Source organism: Anomaloglossus baeobatrachus, chromosome 11, assembly GCF_048569485.1.
Source record: "Anomaloglossus baeobatrachus isolate aAnoBae1 chromosome 11, aAnoBae1.hap1, whole genome shotgun sequence".
NCBI lineage: Eukaryota > Metazoa > Chordata > Amphibia > Anura > Aromobatidae > Anomaloglossus > Anomaloglossus baeobatrachus.
The window spans coordinates 141327323-141354732 of NC_134363.1; the positions used below are offsets into that span (position 1 = coordinate 141327323).

General features: G+C 53.1%; 1 protein-coding gene across 1 annotated transcript in view; it reads left to right on the top strand.

The window, feature by feature from the left end:
* The window catches only part of VPS13D (vacuolar protein sorting 13 homolog D), a 497408-nt gene that overhangs the window by 168440 nt on the left and 301558 nt on the right, over positions 1-27410 (top strand). The window contains 5 exon segments of the mRNA XM_075327411.1: positions 7774-7954; positions 8037-8219; positions 19072-19246; positions 24499-24709; positions 24810-24981. Of these exon segments, the coding sequence (XP_075183526.1) occupies positions 7774-7954; positions 8037-8219; positions 19072-19246; positions 24499-24709; positions 24810-24981 (922 nt within the window).

A 27410-nucleotide genomic window follows, 5' to 3' on the forward strand; every position in this document is an offset into this window, starting at 1 on the left:
TGCCGTGGCATCTTCCGGACCGTCCAGACCTACTCTCGCAAGGTCCGTTTTTCCGCCCGAATTCTGCGGCCCTCAAATTGACGGCGTGGCTCTTGAGTCCTGGATTTTGACGGCTTCTGGTATTCCTCCTGAAGTCATCTCCACTATGACTCGGGCCCGTAAGTCTTCCTCCACCAAGATCTATCACAGGACTTGGAAAATTTTCCTGTCCTGGTGTCGCTCTTCCGGCCATCCTCCTTGGCCATTCTCCTTGCCGACCCTTCTGTCTTTTTTACAGTCCGGTCTGCAGCTAGTACTGTCCCTCAACTCTCTCAAGGGACAAGTCTCAGCTCTATCAGTGCTGTTCCAGCGGCGTCTCGACCGGCTGGCTCAGGTCCGCACCTTCATGCAAGGCGCGTCTCACATCATTCCGCCTTATCGGCGGCCCTTGGATCCCTGGGACCTTAACTTGGTCCTCACGGTATTGCAGAAACCCCCTTTTGAGCCCCTAAGGGAGGTTTCTTTGTATCGTCTTTCTCAAAAAGTGGCCTTTCTAGTTGCCATAACTTCTCTCAGGAGAGTCTCTGATTTGGCTGCGCTCTCCTCGGAGTCACCTTTTTTGGTTTTTCACCAGGACAAGGTAGTTCTCCGTCCGACTCCGGACTTTCTTCCTAAGGTGGTCTCTCCCTTTCACCTTAACCAGGACATTTCCTTGCCTTCCTTTTGTCCGGCCCCTGTTCATCGCTTTGAAAAAGCACTGCATACTCTAGGTCTGGTGCGTGCTCTCCGGATTTATGTGTCTCGCACCGCTGCGCTTAGGCGGTGCACCTCTCTTTTTGTGCTAACCACAGGGCGGCGCAAGGGTCTCCCTGCTTCTAAGCCGACCTTGGCCCGTTGGATTAGATCGACCATTTCGGACGCCTACCAGAGTACTCAGGTGCCTCCCCCGCCGGGGATCAAAGCACACTCGACCAGAGCTGTCGGTGCCTCTTGGGCTTTTAGGCACCAGGCTCAACAAGTCTGTCAGGCTGCCACTTGGACTAGCCTGCATACCTTTTCGAAGCACTACCAAGTGCATGCTCATGCTTCGGCAGATGCGAGCTTGGGCAGACGCATCGTTCAGGCGGCTGTCGCCCACTTGTGAAGTTAGGTTCCGCCTACTTCTTAGTTTTTCTGTTTATTTCCCACCCAGGGACTGCTTTGGAACGTCCCATGGTCTGGGTCTCCCAAAGGAACGATAAAGAAAAAGAGAATTTTGTTTACTTACCGTAAATTCTTTTTCTTATAGTTCCGTATTGGGAGACCCAGCTCCCTCCCTGTTGCCTGTTGGCAATTTTCTTGTTCCGTGTGTTATCACCGGCTGTTGTCGTGGACAGAGTCTCCGGTTGTTCCGGTTCTTGCTCGGTTCTACTTGTGGGTGGCTATTCTCCTTCAGCTTTTGCACTAAACTGGCTGGGACTGGCTCACCAGGGGGTGTATAAGCTCAGAGGGAGGAGCTACACTTTTAAGTGTAGTACTTTGTGTGTCCTCCGGAGGCAGAAGCTAAACACCCATGGTCTGGGTCTCCCAATACGGAACTATAAGAAAAAGAATTTACGGTAAGTAAAATTCTCTTTTCTTTGTCGCTCCATTGGGAGACCCAGACAATTCGGTGTATAGCTTCTGCCTCCGGAGGCCACACAATGTATTACACTTTAAAAAGTGTAACCCCTCCCCTCTGCCTATACACCCTCCCGTGCATCACGGGCTCCTCAGTTTTTTGCTTTGTGTTGAAGGAGGCACACATTCACTCATGCTCCCATTTTAGTCAGCAGCAGCTGCTGATTGTATCGGATGGAAGAAAAGAGGGCCTCTAACAGGGCTCCCGGCATGCTCCCTTCTCACCCCACTAAGTTCGCAGTGTTGTTAAGGTTGAGGTACCCATTGCGGGTACACAGGCTGGAGCCACATGCCGTTTTCCTTCCCCATCCCTTAGGGGCTCTGGGAGAAGTGGGATCCTATCCGGTTATCCAGGCACTGGGACCGTGCTCCCTCCGCAGCCCCTGTGGGATTCTGACGGACAGGAGACGGAGTATCATCAGGGACAGGGCCCTGCATCTACAGGTACTCTGTGTCCCCTTGGGGACGGTGCATGGAGCACCTTGGCCTCAGACGCTGCAGCGACTGCGGTGTTGGTATGAGACCGGGACTACCGCGCCGACAGCGCCTGCTTGCCGGCCGCGGTTTTAACTTTAGTCCCCGGCTTTTGCGGCCTAGTGCATTAAACTCCCGCCCCCGGGCCTGCCAGTCAGGGGTAAGGGCGGGACGGTCGGTCTGACGCCGACAGTGAGGGCTGGAGCACACGTAGCTGTCCTCCGCCCCCCTCACTAATCACTCTGGGGCCAGATTCCCGCACTTTTGTAGTTACACCCACGGCTCCCTCCTCCCCTGTGAACGCCGACAGCCATGTTTTAAGCACATTCTGCCGGTGGAGGACTTCTGGCTGCATCTCTGGGAGACCCGAGGCAGGGAATCTGGGGGCCACACGCCGCTTGAGCGGTCGGTAAGCCACACCGGTCACCCGGTGCTGGGCCCCATAGAGTGCCGAACTGTATATATATATATATATATATATTATATTTGTATACATTTTCTCGGTTCGGCTGTACTGTTAGCTTGTGGCTATATATCCCTCAGTGATCACTCTCCTGGAGACAACAGCATGTCGTTCACAAGGAGCAAGGGTGCCAAGACACAGGGTTATTTTGCAACCTGTACCTCTTGTGCGGCTATGCTACCTGCAGGTTTCACCTACCCTCACTGTGAGCAATGCTCGGCCCCTGTGGCACTCGCTCAGCCGGAGCCTGGGGCACTGGTGGGACCCTCGGCCCAGGTAGAACCGCCGGTTGCCCCTGTCCAGGTGGCAGGGACAGAGTTTGCAGTTTTAGCTGAGAAACTCTCTGAGTCACTGTCACAATCCATGGCTCAATCTATGGACAATGGTCTGCTAAGATACTAGAAGCCTTGCAGTCCAGACCGGCCCTTACACAGGCCCCGGGCACTGCGGGATCGCCCCCAGGCCCCTCTCGGTCTGCGACGAAGTGTGCGCCTGGGGTGGCCTCTAGTTATTACGTGGAGGACTCCGGCACGGACCGCAGTCCCAGACCGGCTAAGCGGGCTCGATTAGAATCTTCCCCGACTTCATCACGCTGTTCGGGGTCTCAGCTTGAGGACTCTCTAGAGGAGGAGGCGGAGGTCGCAGCCCAGGACTCTGACCCTGACGTTGCTCTCAATCTTGATACACCTGAAGGGGACGCCATAGTAAATGACCTTATAGCGTCCATCAACCAGGTGCTAGATCTTTCTTCCCCAACTCCACCTATAGAGGAGTCGGCCGCACAGCAGGAGAAGCACCAGTTTAGGTTTCCCAAACGTACTCGGAGTGCTTTCTTCGATCACTCGAACTTCAGAGATGCTGTCCAGAAGCACAGGGCTTTCCCGGACAAGCGCTTTACTAAACGCCTTAATGACACACGTTACCCCTTCCCCTCTGACGTAGTTAAGGGTTGGGCTCAATGTCCCAAGGTGGATCCTCCAGTCTCTAGACTGGCGGCTAGATCCGTAGTGGCAGTGGCTGACGGTTCAACGCTCAAGGATGCCACGGACAGGCAGATAGAGCTCCTAATGAAATCCATCTACGGTATGAAGCCATAGGCGCGTCCTTTGCCCCAGCCTTTGCAGCAGTGTGGGCACTCCAGGCTATCTCAGCTTGTCTGTCTGAGATTAATGCGGTCACCCGTACCTCGGCTCCGCAAGTAGCGTCTTTGACTTCTCAGGCGTCGGTATTTTCATCCTATGCCATGAATGCTGTCCTGGACTCGGCTAGCCGTACAGCGGTAGCATCCGCCAATTCGGTGGCAGTCCGCAGGGCCATGTGGCTACGCGAATGGAAGGCAGACTCTGCTTCCAAGAAGTTCTTGACCGGTTTGCCTTTTTCTGGCGACCGATTGTTTGGCGAACAATTGGATGAAATTATTAAGCAATCCAAGGGAAAGGACTCGTCCTTACCCCAGCCCAAACCAAAGACACCTCAGCAACGAAAAATTCAAGCGAGGTTTCGGTCCTTTCGGCCCTCAGTCAGATCCCAATCCTCCTCGTCCAACAGGCCACAGAAGAGCCAGAGAAACTCTTCTGCATGGCGGTCTAAGTCACGTCCTCCAAAGACCGCCGTAGGCACCGTCTCCAAGGCGGCCTCCTCATGACTTTCGGCCTCCCCAAACCGCATCCTCGGTCGGTGGCAGGCTCTCCCGCTTTTGCGACGCCTGGTGGCCACATGTCCAAGACCGATGGGTGAGGGACATTCTGTCTCACGGTTACAGGATAGAGTTCAGCTCTCGTCCTCCGACTCGTTTTTTTTCAGAACATCTCCGCCCCCCGAGCGAACCGTGGCACTTTTTCAGGCGGTGGACACTCTGAAGACAGAAGGAGTTGTGATCCCCGTTCCCCTTCAGGAACGGGGTCGCGGTTTTTACTCCAACCTGTTCGTGGTACCAAAAAAGGACGGTTCATTCCGTCCCGTTTTGGACCTCAAATTGCTCAACAGACATGTGAGAACCAGGCGGTTTCGCATGGAATCCCTCCGCTCTGTCATCGCTTCGATGTCCCAAGGGGACTTCCTAGCATCAATCGACATCAGGGATGCCTATCTCCATGTGCCGATCGCTCCAGAGCATCAACGCTTCCTGCGTTTCGCCATCGGGGACGAACACCTTCAGTTTGTGGCACTGCCTTTCGGCCTGGCGACAGCCCCACGGGTCTTCACCAAGGTCATGGCATCCGTTGTGGCAGTCCTACACTCTCAGCGCCACTCGGTGATCCCGTACTTAGACGATCTCCTAGTCAAGGCACCCTCCCGGGTGGCATGTCAACACAGTCTGACCGTGGCTCTGGAGACTCTCCAGAGGTTCGGGTGGGTCATCAATTTCCCAAAGTCAAAATTGACACCGACCCAGTCACTGACTTACCTCGGGATGGAGTTTCATACTCTCTCAGCGATAGTCAAGCTACCGCTGGACAAACAGCGTTCGCTGCAAACAGGGGTGCAATCTCTCCTTCGGGCCCAGTCACACCCCTTGAGGCGCCTCATGCACTTCCTGGGGAAGATGGCAGCAATGGAGGCAGTTCCCTTTGCGCAGTTTCATCTGCGTGTACTCCAATGGGACATTCTCCGCAAATGGGACAAGAGGTCGACGTCCTTAGACAAGAACGTCTCTCTTTCTCTGGCAGCCAAGACCTCTCTTCAGTGGTGGCTTCTTCCCACTTCTCTGTCGAAGGGAAAATCTTTCCTGCCCCCATCCTGGGCTGTGGTCACGACGGACGCAAGTCTGTCAGGGTGGGGAGCGGTTTTTCTCCACCACAAGGCTCAGGGAACCTGGACTCCGACGGAGTCCTCCCTTCAGATCAATGTTCTGGAGATAAGGGCAGTGTATCTAGCCCTAAAAGCGTTCCATCGGTGGATGGAAGGCAGGCAGATCCGCATACAGTCGGACAACGCCACGGCGGTCGCGTACATCAACCACCAGTGCGGCACTCGCAGTCGTCAAGCCTTCCAAGAAGTTCGGCGGATTCTGCTGTGGGCGGAGGCCACAGCCTCCACCATCTCCGCGGTTCACATCCCGGGCGTAGAAAACTGGGAAGCAGACTTTCTCAGTCGCCAGGGCATGGACGCAGGGGAATGGTCTCTTCACCCGGACGTGTTTCAAGAGATCTGTTGCCGCTGGTGAACGCCGGACGTCGATCTCATGGCGTCTCGGCACAACAACAAAGTCCCGGCATTCATGGCACGGTCTCAGGATCACAGAGCTCTGGCGGCGGACGCCTTAGTTCAGGATTGGTCGCAGTTTCGACTGCCTTATGTATTCCCTCCTCTGGCAATGCTGCCCAGAGTGTTGCGCAAGATCAGGTCCGACTGCCGCCGCGCCATCCTCGTCGCTCCAGACTGGCCGAGGAGGTCGTGTTACCCGGACCTGTGGCACCTCACGGTGGGTCAACCGTGGGCGCTCCCAGACCGACCAGACTTCCTGTCTCAAGGGCCATTTTTCCATCTGAATTCTGCGGCCCTCAACCTGACTGTGTGGCCATTGAGTTCTGGCTTCTAGCGTCCTCAGGGTTATCTCAAGAGGTCATTGCCACTATGAGACAGGCCAGGAAACCAACGTCAGCCAAGATCTATCACAGGACTTGGAGGATCTTCTTAGCCTGGTGCTCTGATAAGGGGTTTACCCCCTGGCCGTTTGCCTTACCCACGTTTCTTTCCTTCCTTCAATCCGGAATGGACAAGGGTTTGTCTCTCGGCTCTCTCAAGGGACAAGTATCGGCGCTTTCCGTGTTTTTTCAAAAGCGTCTAGCCAGGCTTCCGCAGGTCCGCACGTTCCTGCAGGGAGTTTGCCACATAGTCCCACCTTACAAGCGGCCGCTGGAACCCTGGGATCTTAACCGGGTTCTACGGGCTCTTCAGAAACCACCTTTTGAGCCGCTGCGGGATGTCTCTCTATCACGTCTTTCGCAGAAGGTGGCATTTCTAGTGGCAGTTACGTCACTCCGAAGCGTGTCAGAGCTTGCAGCGCTGTCATGCAAAGCCCCCTTCCTGGTATTTCACCAGGATAAGGTGGTTTTGCGTCCGGTACCGGACTTTCCCCCCAAGGTGGTGTCCCCTTTTCATCTCAATCAGGATATCTCCTTACCTTCATTTTGCCCTCATCCAATTCACCAATGTGAAAAGGATTTGCATTTGTTAGATCTAGTGAGAGCACTCCGGATCTACGTGTCTCGCACGGCGCCACTGCGCCGTTCTGATGCACTCTTTGTCCTTGTCGCTGGCCAGCGTAAGGGGTCGCAGGCTTCCAAGTCAACCTTGGCTCGGTGGATCAAGGAACCGATTCTTGAAGCCTACCGTTCTTCTGGGCTTCCGATTCCTTCAGGGCTGAAAGCCCATTCTACCAGAGCCGTGGGTGCATCCTGGGCATTGCGGCACCAGGCTACGGCTCAGCAGGTGTGTCAGGCGGCTACCTGGTCGAGTCTGCACACTTTCACGAAACACTATCAGGTGCATGCCTATGCTTCGGCAGATGCCTGCCTAGGTAGGCGAGTCCTTCAGGCGGCGGTTGCCCACCTGTAAGAGGGGGCCGCTTTTCGGCTCTTTTTATCGAGGTATTCTTTTACCCACCCAGGGACTGCTTTTGGACGTCCCAATTGTCTGGGTCTCCCAATGGAGCGACAAAGAAGAAGGGAATTTTGTTTACTTACCGTAAATTCCTTTTCTTCTAGCTCCTATTGGGAGACCCAGCACCCGCCCCTGTTCCCTTCGGGCTGTTGTTCTTTTGTGTACACATGTTGTTCGTGTTGAATTGTTCTTTTGGTTCATGGTTTCAGTTCTCCGAACATCCTTCGGATTGAATTTACCTTAGACCAATTTATAAGTTTCCTCCTTCCTGCTTTTGCACCAAAACTGAGGAGCCCGTGATGCACGGGGGGTGTATAGGCAAAAGGGGAGGGGCTTTACACTTTTAAGTGTAATACTTTGTGTGGCCTCCGGAAGCAGAAGCTATACACCCAATTGTCTGGGTCTCCCAATAGGAGCTAGAAGAAAAGGAATTTACGGTAAGTAAACAAAATTCCCTTCTTTTAGAAAGACCCTATCTTACTAATAAGTGCTTCTTATAGTCAGAAATATGCAGCGTATATCAACCGATTTGTCAGCTTTATTTCATTGCAAGACACTTGTTCATAAGATGTTTTATCCCAAATGTTCTGTAGGTACGGCCCTCCTGACCCCAAACTGAAGCGTGAGTACGACATGCGCGTGAGCCTCCGGATGGCCTCCGTGCAGTACGTGCACACTCAGCGCTTCCAGTCCGAAGTAGTTTCCTTCATCCAGCACTTTACGCAATTGCAAGACGTCCTCGGCCGGCAGCGGGCGGCTATTCAGGGCCAGACTGTAAGTGCCGCGAGTCTGACTAGTCCTATACTGTTTGATGGGATAATTCTATCCAGCTTTATACGATTTTTTTTTTTTTTAGGTAAGAGACCAGGCGCAGCGGGCCTCTCGCATCTTGCTGGACATCGAGGCTGGAGCCCCTGTGCTTCTCATACCCGAGAGCTCCCGATCTAACAAACTAATTGTTGCCAACCTTGGGAAACTCAAAGTGAAGAACCGCTTTCTGTTCTCAGGAGCCTCCGGGACCTTCTGCTTAAAAGATAAGGTAATTGTATAACTAACTATGTAAATTGGTCAACGACTCATTTAATAGACCAGGTAAACGTGGAGCAATAAAGTGGCTTTTTAGTTTAGGAAAACCCCCTCTCACAGCTGTAGTTTGCTTTAAAAAAAGCCAACTGGGCTTTACTCACCCTCACTTGGTCCACCGCTGCTCCCAGTATCTGTTATTCTCTGCTGCGACAACGCTGCAGCCAATCACTGGCCTCAGTGTTCATGCCACAGGTGGACTTTGCAGCTTTTTTTTATCAGAACTTTTAATATAAAGAGAAAACCCCTTTAAAGTATACAGTGAAAGTATTAAAACGGTACGCTTTCAGAAGTCACTCAGTTTGTCACGAGCCGCATTAGTTAACGTTTAGGATTAGGTTGTACCGTAATCTGGAATGAGCGTGTTTTTCTTTTCGTTTTTAATCCCCATGCTGCACTGTTAAAGGGTGAAGGATGCATTACATGGCGCCGGCTGGAATTGCTTTGCTTTTGTATAATGCAAGGAGGGCCTGTGTCCTCCCGATAGAGGCACTCACCGCTCCAATTGATGGAGGTCTCTTACCTCCGATTATACAGGTTATCGCTATATTGTGTGAGCTGTACGCCTTATGTCGGTGCAGATTTCATAGTTATGTCTATACATTTTTTTTTTTAACTTTTATTTGTTCTAAAGGACTTAATTTTACATAAGTCTTCATACAAGGATCCTGTGTTATTGAAGGTATAGCATTTACTTTAAGGCTGTGAGTGTCTTTCTTATCCTTATGGGATTCTGCAGGATTATTTACTAAAGAAATTGTGCAGATTTCTACAATGGGCAGTGCTCCATTTATGCCACCATTCTTGTACCACCTGGAATAAAAAGCCATGTTTTAAATTACAGGGGTGTCCATAGCTGAGCATACTTAGTAGAGGCCAAAACAATCTAATCCTCTTTTCTTTGTCGCTCCATTGGGAGACCCAGACAATTGGGTGTATAGCTTCTGCCTCCGGAGGCCACACAAAGTATTACACTTTAAAAAGTGTAACCCCTCCCCTCTGCTATACACCCTCCCGTGCATCACGGGCTCCTCAGTTTTATGCTTTGTGTTGAAGGAGGCACACATTCACGCAAGCTCCACGTTTTAGTCAGCAGCAGCTGCTGACTTTATCGGATGGAAGAAAAGAGGGCCCATAACAGGGCCCCCAGCATGCTCCCTTCTCACCCCACTCTGAGTCGGCGGTGCTGTTAAGGTTGAGGTACCCATTGCGGGTACACAGGCTGGAGCCACATGCTGTTTTCCTTCCCCATCCCTTAGGGGCTCTGGGGAAGTGGGATCCTATCCGGTCATCCAGACACTGGGACCGGTCTCCCTCCGCAGCCCCTGAGGGAATCTGCCGGACAGGAGACGGAGTATCGTCAGGGACATGGCCCTGCATCCACAGGTACTCTGTGTCCCCGTTGGGACGGCGCATAAAGCACCTTGGGCCCAGACGCTGCAGCGACTGTGGCGTGGGTATGGGTACGGGACTACCGCGCCGACCGTGCACTGCCGGCCGGCCGCGGTTTTAACTTTAGTCCCCGGCTTTTGCAGCCTAGTATGGTATTCTCCCGCCCCCAGGCCTGCCAGTCAGGGAAAAAGGGCGGGTCGGTCGGTATGACGCCGACAGTGAGGGCTGGAGTACACTGAGCTGTCCTCCGCCCCCCTCACTACTCACGCTGGGGCACCAGATTCCCGCACTTTTGTGACTACGCCCACGCCTCCCTCCTCCTCAGAGAACGCCGTCAGCCATGTTTTTCAGCACATTCTGCAGTGGAGAACTTCTGGCTGCAGCTGAGGGAGACCCGGGTCAGGGAATCTGGTGGCCACAAGCCACATCCGCACAGGGACATGGCCCTGCATCTACAGGTACTCTGTGTCCCCGTTGGGACGGTGCATGAAGCACCTTGGCCTCAGGTGCAGCTGCGACTGCGGTGTGGATTTTTTTTTTTTTGTCTGGGACTACCGCGCCGACCGTGCCTGTTTGCCGGCCGCGGTTTTTACTTTAGTCCCCGGCTTTGCGGCCTAGTGTGTTAAACTCCCGCCCCTGAGCCTGCCAGTCAGGGAGAAAGGCGGGACGGTCGGTAGGATGCCGACAGTGAGGGCTGGAGCGCACTTCGCTGTCCTCCGCCCCCCCTCACTGATCACTATAGGCCACCAGGTTCCCGCACTTTTGCGGTTCCGCCCACGGCTCTCCTCCCCTCGGAACGCCGGCAGCCATTGTTATAATTCTGCCGGTGGAGGATCTCAGAATCTGCTCCACTGCTACAGGGACAGAGTTTGCTGGGAGAGGGGGATCCTAACCGGTCGCCATGCACTGGGACCGGGCTCCATCCGCAGCCCCTGGGGAAATCTGACGGACAGGAGACTGGACATCATCAGAGACAGAGCCCTGCATCATAAAGTACTCTGTGTCCCCTGAGGGACGGTGCATGCAGCATCTGTGTTACAAACGCCGCAGCGGTGGCTGAGTGGTTTGTGAGACTGGGACTACCGCGCCGACCGCGCCATGTTTGCCGGCCGCGTTTTTAAATTTAGTCCCCGGCCCTTACGGCCTAGTGCCATATACTCCCGTTCTCGGGCCTGCCAGTCAGGGGTAACGACGGGACGGCCGACTGGACGTCGGCAGGGAGGGCTGGAGCATACGTTGGTATCCTCCTTCCCCCTCACTGAGCACTGGGGGGGCACCAGTTTTTTTTCAGGTGCTGTTCCCCCCTTGGTGCCGCAGTGTATATATATATATATGTTTATTTATATGGTATATGATCTCACTGTTCGGCAGCATTATTTGCTTTTGGCTGTATACCCTCACTGTTTACTCTGCGGACGACATGCTGTTGTCTGCTCTTAAAGAGTAAGGGTGCCAAGGCACTGGCTTATTTTACAACCTGTACCTCTTGTGCGGCTATATTACAGGCACTGCACAGATGACAGCGACAGAGTTTGCATGTTGGAATCAGCAAATCTCTGAATAGCTTTCACATTCCAGGACTCAGTCTATGGACAGAGGGTCTGCTAAGATACTGGAAGCCTTGCAGTCCAGACCGATAACACAGGGCCAGGGAGCTGTGAGTTCATCGCTCCCGGGTCCCTCTGGGTCGGTACAACATCCTGAGGTAACACCCAGATCCCACGGTGAGAACTCCGTCACGGACCGCGGCCTATGATAGGCTAAGCGGGCCCGCTGGGAACCTTCCCCGACTTCATCAGGAGTGCGTGTTTCGATCACTCTAACTCCAGAGGGGCCGTCCAGTAGCACAGAACTTGACGGACAAGCGCTTACTAAGCGCCTTATTGACACGCGTTACCCTTTTTTCCCCCCTGACGTGCTTAAGGGTTGGGCTCAGTGTCACAGGGTGGATCCTCCAGTCTCTAGGCTGGCAGCTAGATCCGTAGTATTAGTGGCAGATGTCCATCTCTCACGAATGCCACTTACAGGCAAATAAAGCTTATGATGAAATCCATCTATGAAGCCATAGTCGCATCTTTTGCTCCAGCCTTCGCAGCCGTGAGGGCACTCCAAGCTATCTCAGCTTCTCTGGCTGAGATTATTGCGGTTGCACATACCTCTGCCACGCAGGTTGTGTCCTTCACTTCTCAGGCGTAGGTTTTTTCGTTCTACGCCATGAACGCCGTTCCTGGACTCTGCGAGCCGTACAGCGGTAGCATCCACCAATTCGGTGGCAGTCTGCAGGGCCATGTGGCTACATGAATGGAAGGCAGGCTCTGCTTCCAAGAAGTTCTTAACCGGTTTGCCATTTTTTGGCGACCGTTTGTTTGGCGAGCAATTGGATGAAGTTACTAGACAGTCTCGTCCTTGCCCCAGTCCAAGACCGATGGGTGAGAGACATTCTGTCTCACGGTTACAAGATACAACTCGTCCTCCGACTCATTTCTTCAGAACATCTCCACCCCCCGAGTGAGCCGATGCACTTTTTCAGGCGGTGAACACTCTGAAGCCTCGATGTCACAAGGAGACTTCCTAGCATCAATTGACATCAACGATGCTTATCTCCATGTGCCGATCGCACCCGAGCCTCAACGCTTCTGCGTTTCGCCATCAGGGACGAACACCTTCAGTTCGTGGCACTGCCATTCGGCCTGGCGACAGCCCCACGGGTCTTCACCAAGGTCATGGCAGCAGTGGTGGCGGTCCTACAGGGCCTCTCGGTGATCACTTACCTAGACGATCCTCTAGTCAAGACACCCTCCTGGGGGGCATGTCAACACAACCTGACCATTCCTCTGGAGACTCTCCAGGGGTTCGGGTGGATCATCAAAATTCCAAGACTTATCTCGGGATGGAGTTTTATACTCTCTCAGCGATAGTGAAGCTTCCGCTGCATAGTCAGCGTTCACTACAGACAGGGGTGCAATCTCGCCTTCGGGCCCAGTCACCCCTTGAGGCGCCTCATGCACTGTCTCAGGAAGATGGTGGCAGCAAGGGAGGCAGTTCCCTTGCACAGTTTCGTCTGCGTCCGATTCTATCGGACACCGCAAATGGGACAGGAGGTCGACGTCCCTAGACAAGAACGTCTCTCTTTCCCTTGCAGCAAAACCTTTCTTCAGTGGTGTCTTCTTTCCACTTCCTGGGCGAAGGAAAAATCTTTCCGGCCCCCAGCCGGGGCTGTGGTCACGACGGACGCGAGTCTGTCAGGGTGGGGAGCGGTCTTCCTCCACCACTCGGCTCAGGGAACCTGGACTCCGACAGAGTCCTCCCCTCGGTTCAATGTTCTGGAGATAAGGGCAGTGGATCTAGCCCTAAATGTGTTCCAGCGGTAGCTGGAGGGCAGGCAGATCCGAATTCAGTCGGACAACGCCAAGGCGATTGCGTACATCAACCACCAGGGCGGCACACGCAGTCGTCACGCCTTCCGAGCAGTTCGGCGGATTCGGCTGTGGGCGGAAGCCACAGCCTCCAACATCTCCGCAGTTCACATCCCGGGCGTAGAAAACTGGGAAGCAGATTTTCTCAGTCGCCAGGGCATGGACGCAGGGGAATGGTCTTCACCCGCACGTGTTTCTAGAGATCTGTTGCCGTTGGGGAACGCCGGACGTCGATCTAATGGCGTCTCAGCACTACAACAAAGTCCCGGCATTCATGGCTCGGTCCAAGGATCACAGAGCTCTGGCGGCAGATGCGCTAGTTCACGACTAGTCGCAGTTTCGACTGCCTTATGTATTTCCTCCTCTGGCATTACTGCCCAGAGTGTTACGCAAGATCAGGTCAGACTGTCGCCGCGCCATCCTCGTTGCTCCAGACTGGCCGAGGTGATCGTGGTACCCGGATCTGTGGCACCTCACGGTGGGTCAACCGTGGACTCTCCCAGACCGACCAGACTTGCTGTCTTAAGGGCCATATTTCCTTCTGAATTCTACGGCTCTAATCCGCACTGTGTGGTGGCTCCTAGCGTCATCAGGGATATCTCCAGATGTCATTGCCACCATGAGACAGGCCAGGAAACCAACGTCCGCCAAGATCTATCACAGGACTTGGAGGATCTTCTTATCCTGGTGCTCTGATCAGGGTTTTACTCCCTGGCCGTTTCCCTTGCCCACTTTCTTTCGCAAAGGGTGGCCTTCCTAGTGGCAGTCACATCACTCAGAAGAGTATCTCAGCTGGCAGCGCGGTCATGCAAAGCCCCCTTCCTGGTGTTTTACCAGGATAGGGTGGTTCTACGTCCGGTCCCGGACTTTCTCCCTAAGGTATCCCCGTTTCGTCTTACCCTCTTTGGGTACGCATCCAGTTCACCAATGTGAAAAGGATTTGCATTTATTAGATCTTGTGAGAGCACTCCGGCTCTACATCTCTCGCACGGCACCCCTGCGCCGGTCTGATGCGCTCTTGTCCTTATCGCGGAACAGAGTAAGGGATTTCAGGTTTTCAAGTCAACCTTGGCTCGGTGAATCAAGAAACCGATTCGTGAAGCCTACCGTTATTTTAGGCTTCCGATTCCTGCAGGGCTGAAGGCCCATTCTACCAGAGCCGTCGGTGTCCTGGGCATTGCGACACCAGGCTACGGCTCGGCAGGTGTGTCAGGCGGCTACCTGGTCGAGTCTGCACACTTTCACGAAACACTATCGGGTGCATGCCGAGGATTCGGCAGATGCCAGCCTAGGTAGGCGACTCCTTCAGGCGGCAGTTGCCCACCTGTAAGAGGGGGCCGTTTTTCGGCTCTTTTTATCGAGGTATTCTTTTACCCACCCAGGGATTGCTTTTGGACATCCCAATTGTCTGGGTCTCCCAATGGAGCGACAAAGAAGAAGGGAATTTTGTTTACTTACCGTAAATTCCTTTTCTTCTAGCTCCTATTGGGAGACCCAGCACCCGCCCCTGTTCCCTTCGGGCTGTTGTTCTTTTGTGTACACATTTTGTTCATACTCAATTGTTCTTTTGGTTCATGGTTCAGTTCTCCGAACATCCTTCGGATTGAATTTACCTTAGACCAATTTATAAGTTTCCTCCTTCCTGCTTTTGCACCAAAACTGAGGAGCCCGTGATGCACGGGAGGGTGTATAGCAGAGGGGAGGGGTTACACTTTTTAAAGTGTAATACTTTGTGTGGCCTCCGGAGGCAGAAGCTATACACCCAATTGTCTGGGTCTCCCAATAGGAGCTAGAAGAAAAGGAATTTACGGTAAGTAAACAAAATTCCCTTCTTTAGGCTTTACAAGGCCCGATGATTTTTTTTTTTTTTTTTTTTTCCAGGAGCGTACACTCACTCCTGTCACTTTCAGCTTCCTACTTGCTGTTCTTGTGTTGTTGGACTGAAGTGTATGCTTTATCTCTGCAGCATCACACACACAGTGGGTCAGGAGCTAGAAGCCCCTCTAGGAATCCTGCCTGTCTTCAGAGCAGCGCTTACAAACTGTAGAAAAGAGCTTGGAGTTAACAATAATTTAAATTTTAATTATCAGGGGGAGGGCGCAGAGTTTTAGGCTATGTGCGCACTAGAAAAGTGATTTTTCTCAAGAAAATTTCTTGAGAAACTTCTGGGAGGTTAAGATTACCGCACCTGCGGTAAAAAAACGCACCAAAACCGCGGGAAAAACGCATGCGTTTTTGCCGCGGTTTTGCCGTAGTTTTCCCGCGGTTTTTCCGCAGGTTGGTCCCTGCGGTTTTTTTATGCTGTAACTGCAATAAATAATATAGATAATAGATAATCGATAGACAGATAATGGATGGAGGGAAAGATGGATAGATGAATAGATAGATAGATAGATAGATAGATTGATGAGAAAGACCTATATAATGTCCCACCTCCCTGCATATTCTAAGATGGCACCTTTTAGTGACTTTCATGTGGCACTAAAGGGTGCCTAGCCTTGTATTTAGCCATAAAATAAATAAATAATTAAAAAAAAAACTACGTGGGGTCCTCTCATCTTTTGTAGCCAGTTAGGGTAAAGCAGGCGGCTGCAGCCTGCAAATTACAGCTGGCAGCTTTACCTTGGCTGGTAATCCAAAACAGAAGGCACCCCACGCTGTTATTTTACATTAAATAAATAATTTAAAACAAAAAAGGTGGGGTCCCCCCCAAATTGGATCACCAAATAAGGTAAAGCGGGCTGCTGTGGTCTGGTATTCTCAGACTAGGGAGGTCCACTGTTATTGGACACTCCCCAGCCTAAAAATAGCAGGCCGCAGCCGCCCTAGAAGTGGCGCATCCATTAGACGTGACAATCCTGGCGCTTCGCCCCAACTCATCCCGTTGCCCTGGTGCGGTGCAAACGGGGTAATATATGGGGTTGATGCCAGATGTGTAATGTCACCTGGCATCAAGCCCTGGGGTTCGTGATGTCACGCGTCTATCAGATACCCGAAATCACCAACCCAGTCAGTAATAAAAAAAAAACAGACAACAAAAAAAGTTTTATTTGAAAAAACACTTCCCAAAACATTCCCTCTTTCACCAATTTATTGAAAAGAACAGTCAATTCCACGTCCGGTGTAATCCAATAAGGGGGGGGGTGGGTTCCCACGACGATCCATACCATAGTCACTGTCCCAGTCAATGAAGAACAGAATGTTCCCCATTGGCTGGGAGAGCAATGCAGTGACCTGAGCTAACATCAATAGCCCAGGTCACTGCAGGGGATGACGAGTGCTGCTGTCAGGAGGATAGATGAGATCATTACCTGCTGTGATCATCTCTTGCACTGCTGACGTCAGCGCTGTCACTGACTTCTATGCCCGCCGCGTTGTCAGCAGTATCGCGAGAGCCCGTGATGTCACCGCTAGTGACAGTCTCTGGCCGCTCGTGAGACGGGCAGAGAAGGCAGTGACAGCGCTGACGTCAGGAGGCAGGAGATTGTCACAGCAGGTAATGATCTCATCTCACCTCCTGACAGCAGCACTCGTCATCCCCGCGACTGCCAGCATTGCAGGGTGTCAGTGTCTGCCTGCGCTGCCGCGTGACAAGCTGCCGATACTGCGGGCAGACACTGACACTGCAGTGCAGGCAGCCGCGGGGCCGGAGCGGGACACAGACTGCACGGGCACCTGGAGGTCACACGGAAGTGCTTTTGAGCGGCGTCCAGGGAGAGTGATGTGTGTGTTTACTCTGCTCCGCTTCCTCTTGTCATAATGACATCACTTCCTGCAAAACCGCAGGCAGCGATGAGCATTACCGCAGGTAAATCGCGGCTATACCGAGGGTATACCGCACATCATTTGCTACCTGCGGTATACCCGCGGTATTTCGCGATTACATTACAGTGAATGGAGTGAAATACCGCAGGTACCTGCGGAAAAGAAGTAACATGCACATTTTCTCAAGAAATTTTCTCAAGAAATTCTGCAGAAAGAATTTTCTTGAGAAAAAAAAGGCAGTGTGCGCACAGCTATTTTTTTTTTTCCCGTAGGTTTTGCTGGGAAATGTCTGCAGAAAGATCACAAGCATTTCTCAAGAAATTTCCGCAGCAAAACCGCGGGTAAAACCGTGGGTAAAAACGCCTAGTGCGCACAGGGCCTTAAGAAGTAAATGGAAACTTGCTGGCACTTCCCAACACCCATGAATCAAGGTGGGGAGAAACCATTTACTCCCTATAAGCTACATTTCTCTATCACTTCATTTGAGGACACAGGAGACCATGGGTGTATGCAGCTGTCATTGCAAATGAGACCCTGGACTTAGTTGAGCTTGTGCCTATACATAGCAGCTGATCTAAACAAGCAGAGCTGCAGTTTAAAGCATGGAGGTTACAGGTGAGAAGGTTTTATGGAAACTAGAGGTAGATCTCTGATTACATCAGATGCCCAGACAATTAAGAGAATTTGCAGTCCCTGATCTTCACTGAAAAGCAGCCATAAGTGACTGGACATGTATGGCCGGTAACAGATCACATATTATGGCGCATTATTCTGCACTAATAAATGGGTCCGATCACAAAGTTATAATCCAAGAATTCCCATAAGTCTGGACTGCAGTTATTACTATTTCTTTTTGCTTTGTGTGCAAAAATGTTTCTGGTTTGTTCATGAAGAGGGCGGATGTTCTGTCCTAGATATGTTGTTGTTGGACAGGGTGCTTGTAGATATTAGCAAATCTCCCCCAAAAAATGAGCTGCAGTATAAATCATAGGGAATGGGTGGAGCAGGGGTTACTATAAACTATCAGGTAAGGGGTTATTTTGTGACTGCCATTGATTCTAGTAAAGTAGACCAATGGTCTTGAACAGGTTGTCCTCCAGCTGTTGCAAAACTACATCTCCCAGCATGCCTGAGGACCGAGACAACGACAGAAGGAGGAGGACACCTTAGGTATAGTGACTACAATAGAAATGGGTATAGGAGTCTGAGGGTAGTTTTAATGATCTAACAAATCGTGCCACTTGCTGTGGTTTCAATACAATCAGTGTTTTATCAGCAGAAAATGATCAGTGCAGGACTAGCTGTCATGTGTCTGGCAGTCCAGCTAATCTGTGTAACCACGCCCACATTACGGATTGGCAGCTTGCTAACAGTGTTCACAGAAAGCTTCCAATCAGTGGTGGGGGCGGGGTTATACACAGCTCAGCTTGTGCTTGTAGAGCTTAGCAGATGCCAAAAAAAAAATGAGCTGCAGTGTAAATCATGGGGAATGGGTAGAGCAAGGGTACTATATACTCTCAGATAAGGGGTAATTTTGTGACTGCCATGGATTTTAGTAGAGTAATGGTCTCAATTGTTGTCCTCTAGCTGTTGCAAAACTTCATCTCCCAGCATGCCTGAGGCCAGACAATGAAAGAAGGGGGGGGGACACTAGGTATAGTGACTACATTAGAAATGGGTATCGGAGTCTGAGGGTTGTTTTAATGATTTCAAAAGCAGCAGATGATTATAGTCCTGCGTAATCTCAGGCTTTCAAGTTTTTCTGTCCTTTGGATATCCGGCTCCTGGACATGTGTTGTTTCCTGATACTCAGCTGTGTGTCGTGTGTTGTTTCCTGATACTCGGCTCTGTCGTGTGTTGTTTCTTGATACTCAGCTGTGTGCCATGCATGAGTTGTTTGGTGATCTTACTGCATGCTCTTAAGTGTTTTGAATGGCTACTTAGCAAAGAGCTTGTAAGCACTGCGCTCCTTGTCTAGAAGACTAGCCACCGCTGGTAAAATGCAGAGGTGGCCGGTAGTCTACGCAACGAGCAGTAAACTATAGTAATACAAATACCTCCATACTAGAGAATAGGCCGGATTTCTCTTAAGAGGAAGATCGAGAAGTTGCTTGTTTCATAAACACTTTGCAGTTGTACCAATTTATGATGATGATGAGACAGCTCCTTTAATGCATAGGGTATATTAGAAATTTAGGAATGCAAGTAATACTCATGTTCTATTCTTTTAATTAGAGCTTGGGTAAATCGTCATCGCCCATTGTTACTCCAGAGCACAAGCCCTCTACCAGAAGAAGTGACCTCAGAGCAAGCGTCGACGAGCCTGGGGAAGGTTTGGTTATGGCTTCTTCTTCAACGTCTAAGAAAGAAACGGCAATGTCTAGTGCTCCCGAATGTCCTGACACTCCTGGTAAGAACTGATACACCTGCATCAATCACTGTGGCCGGCAGCTCAAAGCCCCCGTAGTATATTGTCTATACCCCCTGGACTGCAGGCTGTGTAGCTCTGAGGATTGTCTGCACTAGATGGCTACCGGCCACCACTGCAGTTTGAGTGGCCGGCTACCCTTTTAAAGGGAACCTATCACCAGCTTTGATGATTATAACCTGTGGCCACCACCGGTGAGCCCTTATATACATCATTCTAGAATACTGTATATAAGAGCCCAGGCCGCTCTGCAGAAAATAAAAAACACTTTGCTAATACTCACCTGCGGGGCGGTCTGGTCCGATGGGTGTCGCTGCTCTCCAGTCCAGCGTCAACTCTCTGAAGTAAATGCTGTCGTCCTTCTCAGGCTCCTGTGCATTATGCGTCCGAGGTCATCCACACTCGCCGGCATTGCGGTCCTGCGCGGGCGCACTTTGATCTACCCGGCGCCCTCAGCAGGACAGATCAAAGTGCGACTTTGCAGGACCGCAATGCTGGCCTGGGCTGGATGGCGTAGGACGTGTCATCTATACTAGACTGAGTAGGAGGAGGCTGGCGATCACCGCAGACAGGAGACGACAGACCGGGGAGCAGCGACACCCATAGGACCGTCCTGCAAGTGAGTATTACAAAAGTGTTTTTTATGTTATACAGAGCGGCCTGGGTTTTTATATACAGTATTCTGGAATGCTGCATATAAGAGATCCCGGATAGGGACCGCAGCTTATAGGGGCCAAATCTGGTGACCGTTCCCTTTTAAGGAGTGCACTCCTCATGCAGGCTGTATGGCTTGGAGCTTGTTCGCACTGCTCTGAAGCTGGCCAGATTGTTGGCTTTGGCTCTTTTCAGTATGCCTGCACTCTTTCTACGCTGCCTCTGCTAGCAACATGGGAGCACTATCAGTTCAGATCAGCAACACAACAGTGTTGCTGGTCTAAACCATCAATCTTCTAGAGCAGGGGTGGGCAATTAATTTTCCCATGGGGCCGTATGAGAAATTGGGATGGTTTTAGGGGGCCGGACTAATATAATTAACTCAGTTCTACCCAATGCTGTATATAGTGTATATATACTAACCCTTCATAAACAAACAGTAAGTTAAATAATACAAAAATGCAATGAAAATATGGAGGTCAGTGGGGAGCATAGACATTACTGGGGTCAGTGGGGGCCATACACATTACTGGGATCAGTGGGGGCCATACACATTACTGGGATCAGTGGGGGCCATACACATTACTGGGATCAGTGGGGGCCATACACATTACTGGGATCAGTGGGGGCCATACACATTACTGGGATCAGTGGGGGCCATACACATTACTGGGATCAGTGGGGGCCATACACATTACTGGGATCAGTGGGGGCCATACACATTACTGGGATCAGTGGGGGCCATACACATTACTGGGATCAGTGGGGGCCATACACATTACTGGGATCAGTGGGGGCCATACACATTACTGGGATCAGTGGGGGGCATACACATTACTGGGGTCAGTGGAGCATACATATTGACAGTGGTGGTCAGTGGGGCATACATACTGACTCTGGTGGCCAGTGGAGCATACATGCTGACAGTAGTGGCCAGTGGAGCCTACATACTGACAGTGGTGTATACATACCGACGGTGGTGGCCAGTGGAGCATACATGCTGACAGTAGTGGCCAGTGGAGCATACATACTGACAGTAGTGGCCAGTGGAGCATACATACTGACAGTAGTGGCCAGTGGAGCATACATGCTGACAGTAGTGGCCAGTGGAGCATACATACTGACAGTAGTGGCCAGTGGAGCATACATGCTGACAGTAGTGGCCAGTGGAGCATACATGCTGACAGTAGTGGCCAGTGGAGCATACATGCTGACAGTAGTGGCCAGTGGAGCATACATGCTGACAGTAGTGGCCAGTGGAGCATACATACTGACAGTGGTGTATACATACCGACGGTGGTGGCCAGTGGAGCATACATACTGACGCTGGTGGACTGTGGGGCATACATACTGGCCCTGGTGGCCTGTGGGGCATACATACTAGCCTTGGTGGCCTGTGGGGCCTACGTACTGGCCCTGGTGGCCTGTGGGGCCTACGTACTGGCCCTGGTGGCCTGTGGGGCCTACGTACTGGCCCTGGTGGCCTGTGGGGCCTGCATACTGGCCCTGGTGGCCTGCATACTGGCCCTGGTGGCCTGCATACTGGCCCTGGTGGCCTGCATACTGGCCCTGGTGGCCTGCATACTGGCCCTGGTGGCCTGCATACTGGCCCTGGTGGCCTGCATACTGGCCCTGGTGGCCTGCATACTGGCCCTGGTGGCCTGCATACTGGCCCTGGTGGCCTGTGGGGCCTGCATACTGGCCCTGGTGGCCTGTGGGGCCTGCATACTGGCCCTGGTGGCCTGTGGGGCCTGCATACTGGCCCTGGTGGCCTGTGGGGCCTGCATACTGGCCCTGCATACTGGGCCTGGTGGTGCTGAGGCCACAGGCAGGCAGCACTGCAGCAGCAGAGCCTGAGGGCTCCATTGGCTGTCTTCTCTGAGTCCCCTGTGTGTCTGCTGCTTCTATTGCAGGTACAGAGGAGACCTGAGAAGACACAAGTGCTGCTCCCCTGCTCTCCCCTCCTGCAGGCACCCTGCTCTCCCCTCCTGCAGGCACTCTGCTCTCCCCTCCTGCAGGCACCCTGCTTTCCCCTCCTGCAGGCACCCTGCTCTCCCCTCCTGCAGGCACCCTGCTCTCCCCTCCTGCAGGCACCCTGCTCTCCCCTCCTGCAGGCACCCTGCTCTCCCCCTCCTGCAGGCACCCTGCTCTCCCCTCCTGCAGGCACCCTGCTCTCCCCTCCTGCAGGCACCCTGCTCTCCCCTCCTGCAGGCACACTGCTCTCCCCTCCTGCAGGCACCCTGCTCTCCCCTCCTGCAGGCACCCTGCTCTCCCCTCCTGCAGGCACCCTGCTCTCCCCTCCTGCAGGCACCCTGCTCTCCCCTCCTGCAGGCACCCTGCTCTCCCCTCCTGCAGGCACCCTGCTCTCCCCCTCCCGCAGGCACCCTGCTCTCCCCTCCCGCAGGCACCCTGCTCTCCCCTCCCGCAGGCACACTGCTCTCCCCTCCCGCAGGCACACTGCTCTCCCCTCCCGCAGGCACACTGCTCTCCCCTCCCGCAGGCACACTGCTCTCCCCTCCCGCAGGCACACTGCTCTCCCCTCCCGCAGGCACACTGCTCTCCCCTCCCGCAGGCACCCTGCTCTCCCCTCCCGCAGGCACCCTGCTCTCCCCTCCCGCAGGCACCCTGCTCTCCCCTCCCGCAGGCACCCTGCTCTCCCCTCCCGCAGGCACCCTGCTCTCCCCTCCCGCAGGCACCCTGCTCTCCCCTCCCGCAGGCACCCTGCTCTCCCCTCCCGCAGGCACCCTGCTCTCCCCTCCCGCAGGCACCCTGCTCTCCCCTCCCGCAGGCACCCTGCTCTCCCCTCCCGCAGGCACCCTGCTCTCCCCTCCCGCAGGCACACTGCTCTCCCCTCCCGCAGGCACACTGCTCTCCCCTCCCGCAGGCACACTGCTCTCCCCTCCCGCAGGCACACTGCTCTCCCCTCCCGCAGGCACACTGCTCTCCCCTCCCGCAGGCACACTGCTCTCCCCTCCCGCAGGCACACTGCTCTCCCCTCCCGCAGGCACACTGCTCTCCCCTCCCGCAGGCACACTGCTCTCCCCTCCCGCAGGCACACTGCTCTCCCCTCCCGCAGGCACACTGCTCTCCCCTCCCGCAGGCACACTGCTCTCCCCCTCCCGCAGGCACACTGCTCTCCCCTCCCGCAGGCACACTGCTCTCCCCTCCCGCAGGCACACTGCTCTCCCCTCCCGCAGGCACACTGCTCTCCCCTCCCGCAGGCACACTGCTCTCCCCTCCCGCAGGCACACTGCTCTCTCCCTGCTGGTATTGGTGCACATTATTACCTCAGTTGCAGAACAGACGTTTTTTGAAGCAGCCGCTGTGGAGCGGAGCCGGTCACATGTGAGGATCCTGGGTAGAAGGGGTAGGCAAAGAGGGTGTGGCCAGCATCGAGAGAGCTGCAGGAGGGGACAAGGAAGGCATCCGAGGAGTGTATGTGTCCAGCATTCAGAGGGGGGTGTGGACGACAGCAAAAGGGGCGTGGACAGCAGAAGGCATCTAGTGACTGTGGCCAGCATCTAGAGGGGGCATGACTGGCAACAAGAGGGGGCGTGACTGGCAGAGTGGGGGCGTGGCAGCTGCTTATCACTGCACTGCGGGATACATAGCTCCCAGTAGTGAGAGCGAGGCTGAAAAGGTAGATCAGGCCACGCCTCCAACTCTGAGCTAAGACGGGCGGGCCGGTCACAGACAGTAGGCGGGCCGCATCCGGCCCGCGGGCCACCCCTTGCCCAGGTCTGTTCTAGAGCTTACCGACCCTGGCAACCAGAAAGCTAGGAGGCAGAGGAGCTGTGCACTCCTTAAAGGAAATCTGTCAGCAGGTTTTTGCTGTTTAATTGTAGAGCAGCATAATGTAGGTGCAGAAAGCCTGATTCCAGGGATGTGCCACTTGCTCAGCAACTTGCTATTGTTTCAATACAATCAATGTTTTATCAGCAGGAAATTATCAGTGCAGGACTAGGTGTCCTGTCATGCAGTCCAGCTAATCTGTGTAACCACGCCCACACCACTGATTGGCAGCCTGCAGATAGAGTACACAGTAAGCTGCCAATCAGTTGCTGGGGTGGGGTAGTATTCATAGCACTGCTCCACAATGGAGAAAACAGGGATTTTATCCAAACTGAACCAAGCAGTTCAATAAGTGACCTATTTATTTATCTAGTCAATCCCATGGGAGCTTTGAAAATTGCCATTTCTTTGGGCTCTCACAAAGAAATGAATTGAGTGGGACGCACATATGTGGCCACTTCTTTCCGTGGAAGCTCTCACTGGAACTCTGTCATTCTCAAGAAAGGGGCTTTAAATGGTGGGCATAGCCTATCCGTATGATATAGGCTACTTCTGTTAATTGCTTGCAGTTAAATAGCAATCCTTCACTGCAGCTCCATGTAATTCCTCCTCCCTGCGGTTGCATTAGTTGGGATTGGGAGTGACTAGAGTCCCTTACTCTAGCAATCCGGGGAGGAGGCTCCAGTGGTGGAAGATCAAATGAGAAGATCATAAATGGTCTTGTTTTTTTTTGGAAATACCCTATTTGAAGGTAATATGATTGGCAGCCATTGACTTTTCTTTTGTAGATGAGCACATCTGCTTGTTAGACTGCATCGTGGTGGACCTTCAGGACATGGACATCTTCGCTGCGGAGAGACATCCAAGGAATATGGCTGACACCCAGGAGAAGTTACGGTCAGACCTTATGTTTCCCTCTTACATCGTCCGACAGACGGGCGGGAGTCTCCTAACAGAACGCTGCCGACTGAAGCTCCAGCTGGAGAGGAACTTGGATAAGTAAGTCCGGATGTAGGGAGTTATTACACGATACACATCCCTACATAAAAAATATCTCTGAGCTTTTGTGATTCTTTTGACTCATTTTTACCTTTTCTAGAGAAATAAGCCACTCTGTTCCTGACATGTCCATTCACGGCAGTCTGTCCTCCGTACACTGCTCGCTGGATCTCCGTAAATATAAACTGATAAAAGGCCTCCTGGAGAATAATTTAGGAGAACCCATCGAGGATTTTATGCGGCCGTATGACCTTCAGGATCCACGGATTCACGTAAGAAGAGTGACTGTGTTGTTTAATGCTCTTGATTAGAAGGTATTGGTGGTTTTATACACAGTGTCATTCAGCTCAGCGGTTTAGAATTTTTTGGGTAAATGATAAGTGATGTCTTGTCCTTGGGACAAACATGAGTTCGGAGTTTCGGGATTAAAGTTTTAAATTATTTTTCAGTAGTGTCTCACCTTCCACTAAGAAATGGTAAATATACATAGGTTCAGCCACTAAGAAATGGTAAATATACATAGGTTCAGCTCACCTTTTAAGCAACCATGGCCAATTTTAATGATCAGTGCACGGGACAGTCAGCGGGCCGGTTCCCGGAAGCTTGAACAACAGAAGGAGGTTTAGACGCAATATGTTTTTAATTTTGGAAATTTTTACATACACTAATAAATTTATTTAAATTTTATCAAGACTCCAGAAAAAATAATTTTGGGACTGGATATTAAGTTCAAAGTGCTGGATTAAACCTCCTTCTGTTGTTCAATCTCCCTTCCACTGCTAGAATTTGTACTCCCCGGACTTTGTACTCCCCGGACTTTGTGCTCCCCGGACTTTGTGCTCCCCGGACTTTGTGCTCCCCGGACTTTGTGCTCCCCGGACTTTGTGCTCCCGGACTTTGTGCTCCCCGGACTTTGTGCTCCCCGGACTTTGTGCTCCCCGGACTTTGTGCTCCCCGGACTTTGTGCTCCCCGGACTTTGCGCTCCCCGGACTTTGCGCTCCCCGGACTTTGCGCTCCCCGGACTTTGCGCTCCCCGGACTTTGCGCTCCCCGGACTTTGCGCTCCCGGACTTTGCGCTCCCCGGACTTTGCGCTCCCCGGACTTTGCGCTCCCCGGACTTTGCGCTCCCCGGACTTGCGCTCCCCGGACTTTGCGCTCCCCGGACTTTGCGCTCCCCGGACTTTGCGCTCCCCGGACTTTGCGCTCCCCGGACTTTGCGCTCCCCGGACTTTGCGCTCCCCGGACTTTGCGCTCCCCGGACTTTGCGCTCCCCGGACTTTGCGCTCCCCGGACTTTGCGCTCCCCGGACTTTGCGCTCCCCGGACTTTGCGCTCCCCGGACTTTGCGCTCCCCGGACTTTGCGCTCCCCGGACTTTGCGCTCCCCGGACTTTGCGCTCCCCGGACTTTGCGCTCCCCGGACTTTGCGCTCCCCGGACTTTGCGCTCCCCGGACTTTGCGCTCCCCGGACTTTGCGCTCCCCGGACTTTGCGCTCCCCGGACTTTGCGCTCCCCGGACTTTGCGCTCCCCGGACTTTGCGCTCCCCGGACTTTGCGCTCCCCGGACTTTGCGCTCCCCGGACTTTGCGCTCCCCGGACTTTGCGCTCCCCGGACTTTGCGCTCCCCGGACTTTGCGCTCCCCGGACTTTGCGCTCCCCGGACTTTGCGCTCCCCGGACTTTGCGCTCCCGGACTTTGCGCTCCCCGGACTTTGCGCTCCCCGGACTTTGCGCTCCCCGGACTTTGCGCTCCCCGGACTTTGCGCTCCCCGGACTTTGCGCTCCCCGGACTTTGCGCTCCCCGGACTTTGCGCTCCCCGGACTTTGCGCTCCCCGGACTTTGCGCTCCCCGGACTTTGCGCTCCCCGGACTTTGCGCTCCCCGGACTTTGCGCTCCCCGGACTTTGCGCTCCCCGGACTTTGCGCTCCCCGGACTTTGCGCTCCCCGGACTTTGCGCTCCCCGGACTTTGCGCTCCCCGGACTTTGCGCTCCCCGGACTTTGCGCTCCCCGGACTTTGCGCTCCCCGGACTTTGCGCTCCCCGGACTTTGCGCTCCCCGGACTTTGCACTCCCCGGACTTTGCACTCCCCGGACTTTGCACTCCCCGGACTTTGCACTCCCCGGACTTTGCACTGCCAGTGCTCAGTAACAGAGTACAGAAAAGCCAAATAAGTAGACTAAACGGCCTGTGCTCACGTTGCAGATTTGTCACGTTTCTTTCTGAGCAGATTTTTCACAAAGCCTGAAGGATTTCCTGATGCCAGCAAAGTGAATGAGAATCCTAAGGAGTAAGCAGCGGTTTGGAGACTAATTGAGTGCAAGTCTTTGGTACAGGACTAAAGCCAAATTGTTTAAAGGGAACCTGTCAGGTGCAATATGCACCCAGGACCACTAGCAGTTCTGGGTATATATTGCTAATCCCTGCCTAACCGTCCCTTTATACACTAGCATAGATAAAGAGATCTTTAGAAAAAGTATTTCTAAAGATCTTATATCGTATGCTAATGAGTGAGGGGACTAGTCCCCTGGGCGTTAGTTCCCTGGGCTAATCAGCTCCATTTGCATGTTAGCATGTCCCTATGAGTGTATTAACATGCTAATGAATGTGCAGCGTCATAGGATGATCTCACTCACCTCTCTGCTGCCATCGTCGCCTGATGCTGGATTTTGGCTCAGTGCGCATGACCCTGGACTTCCGGTCA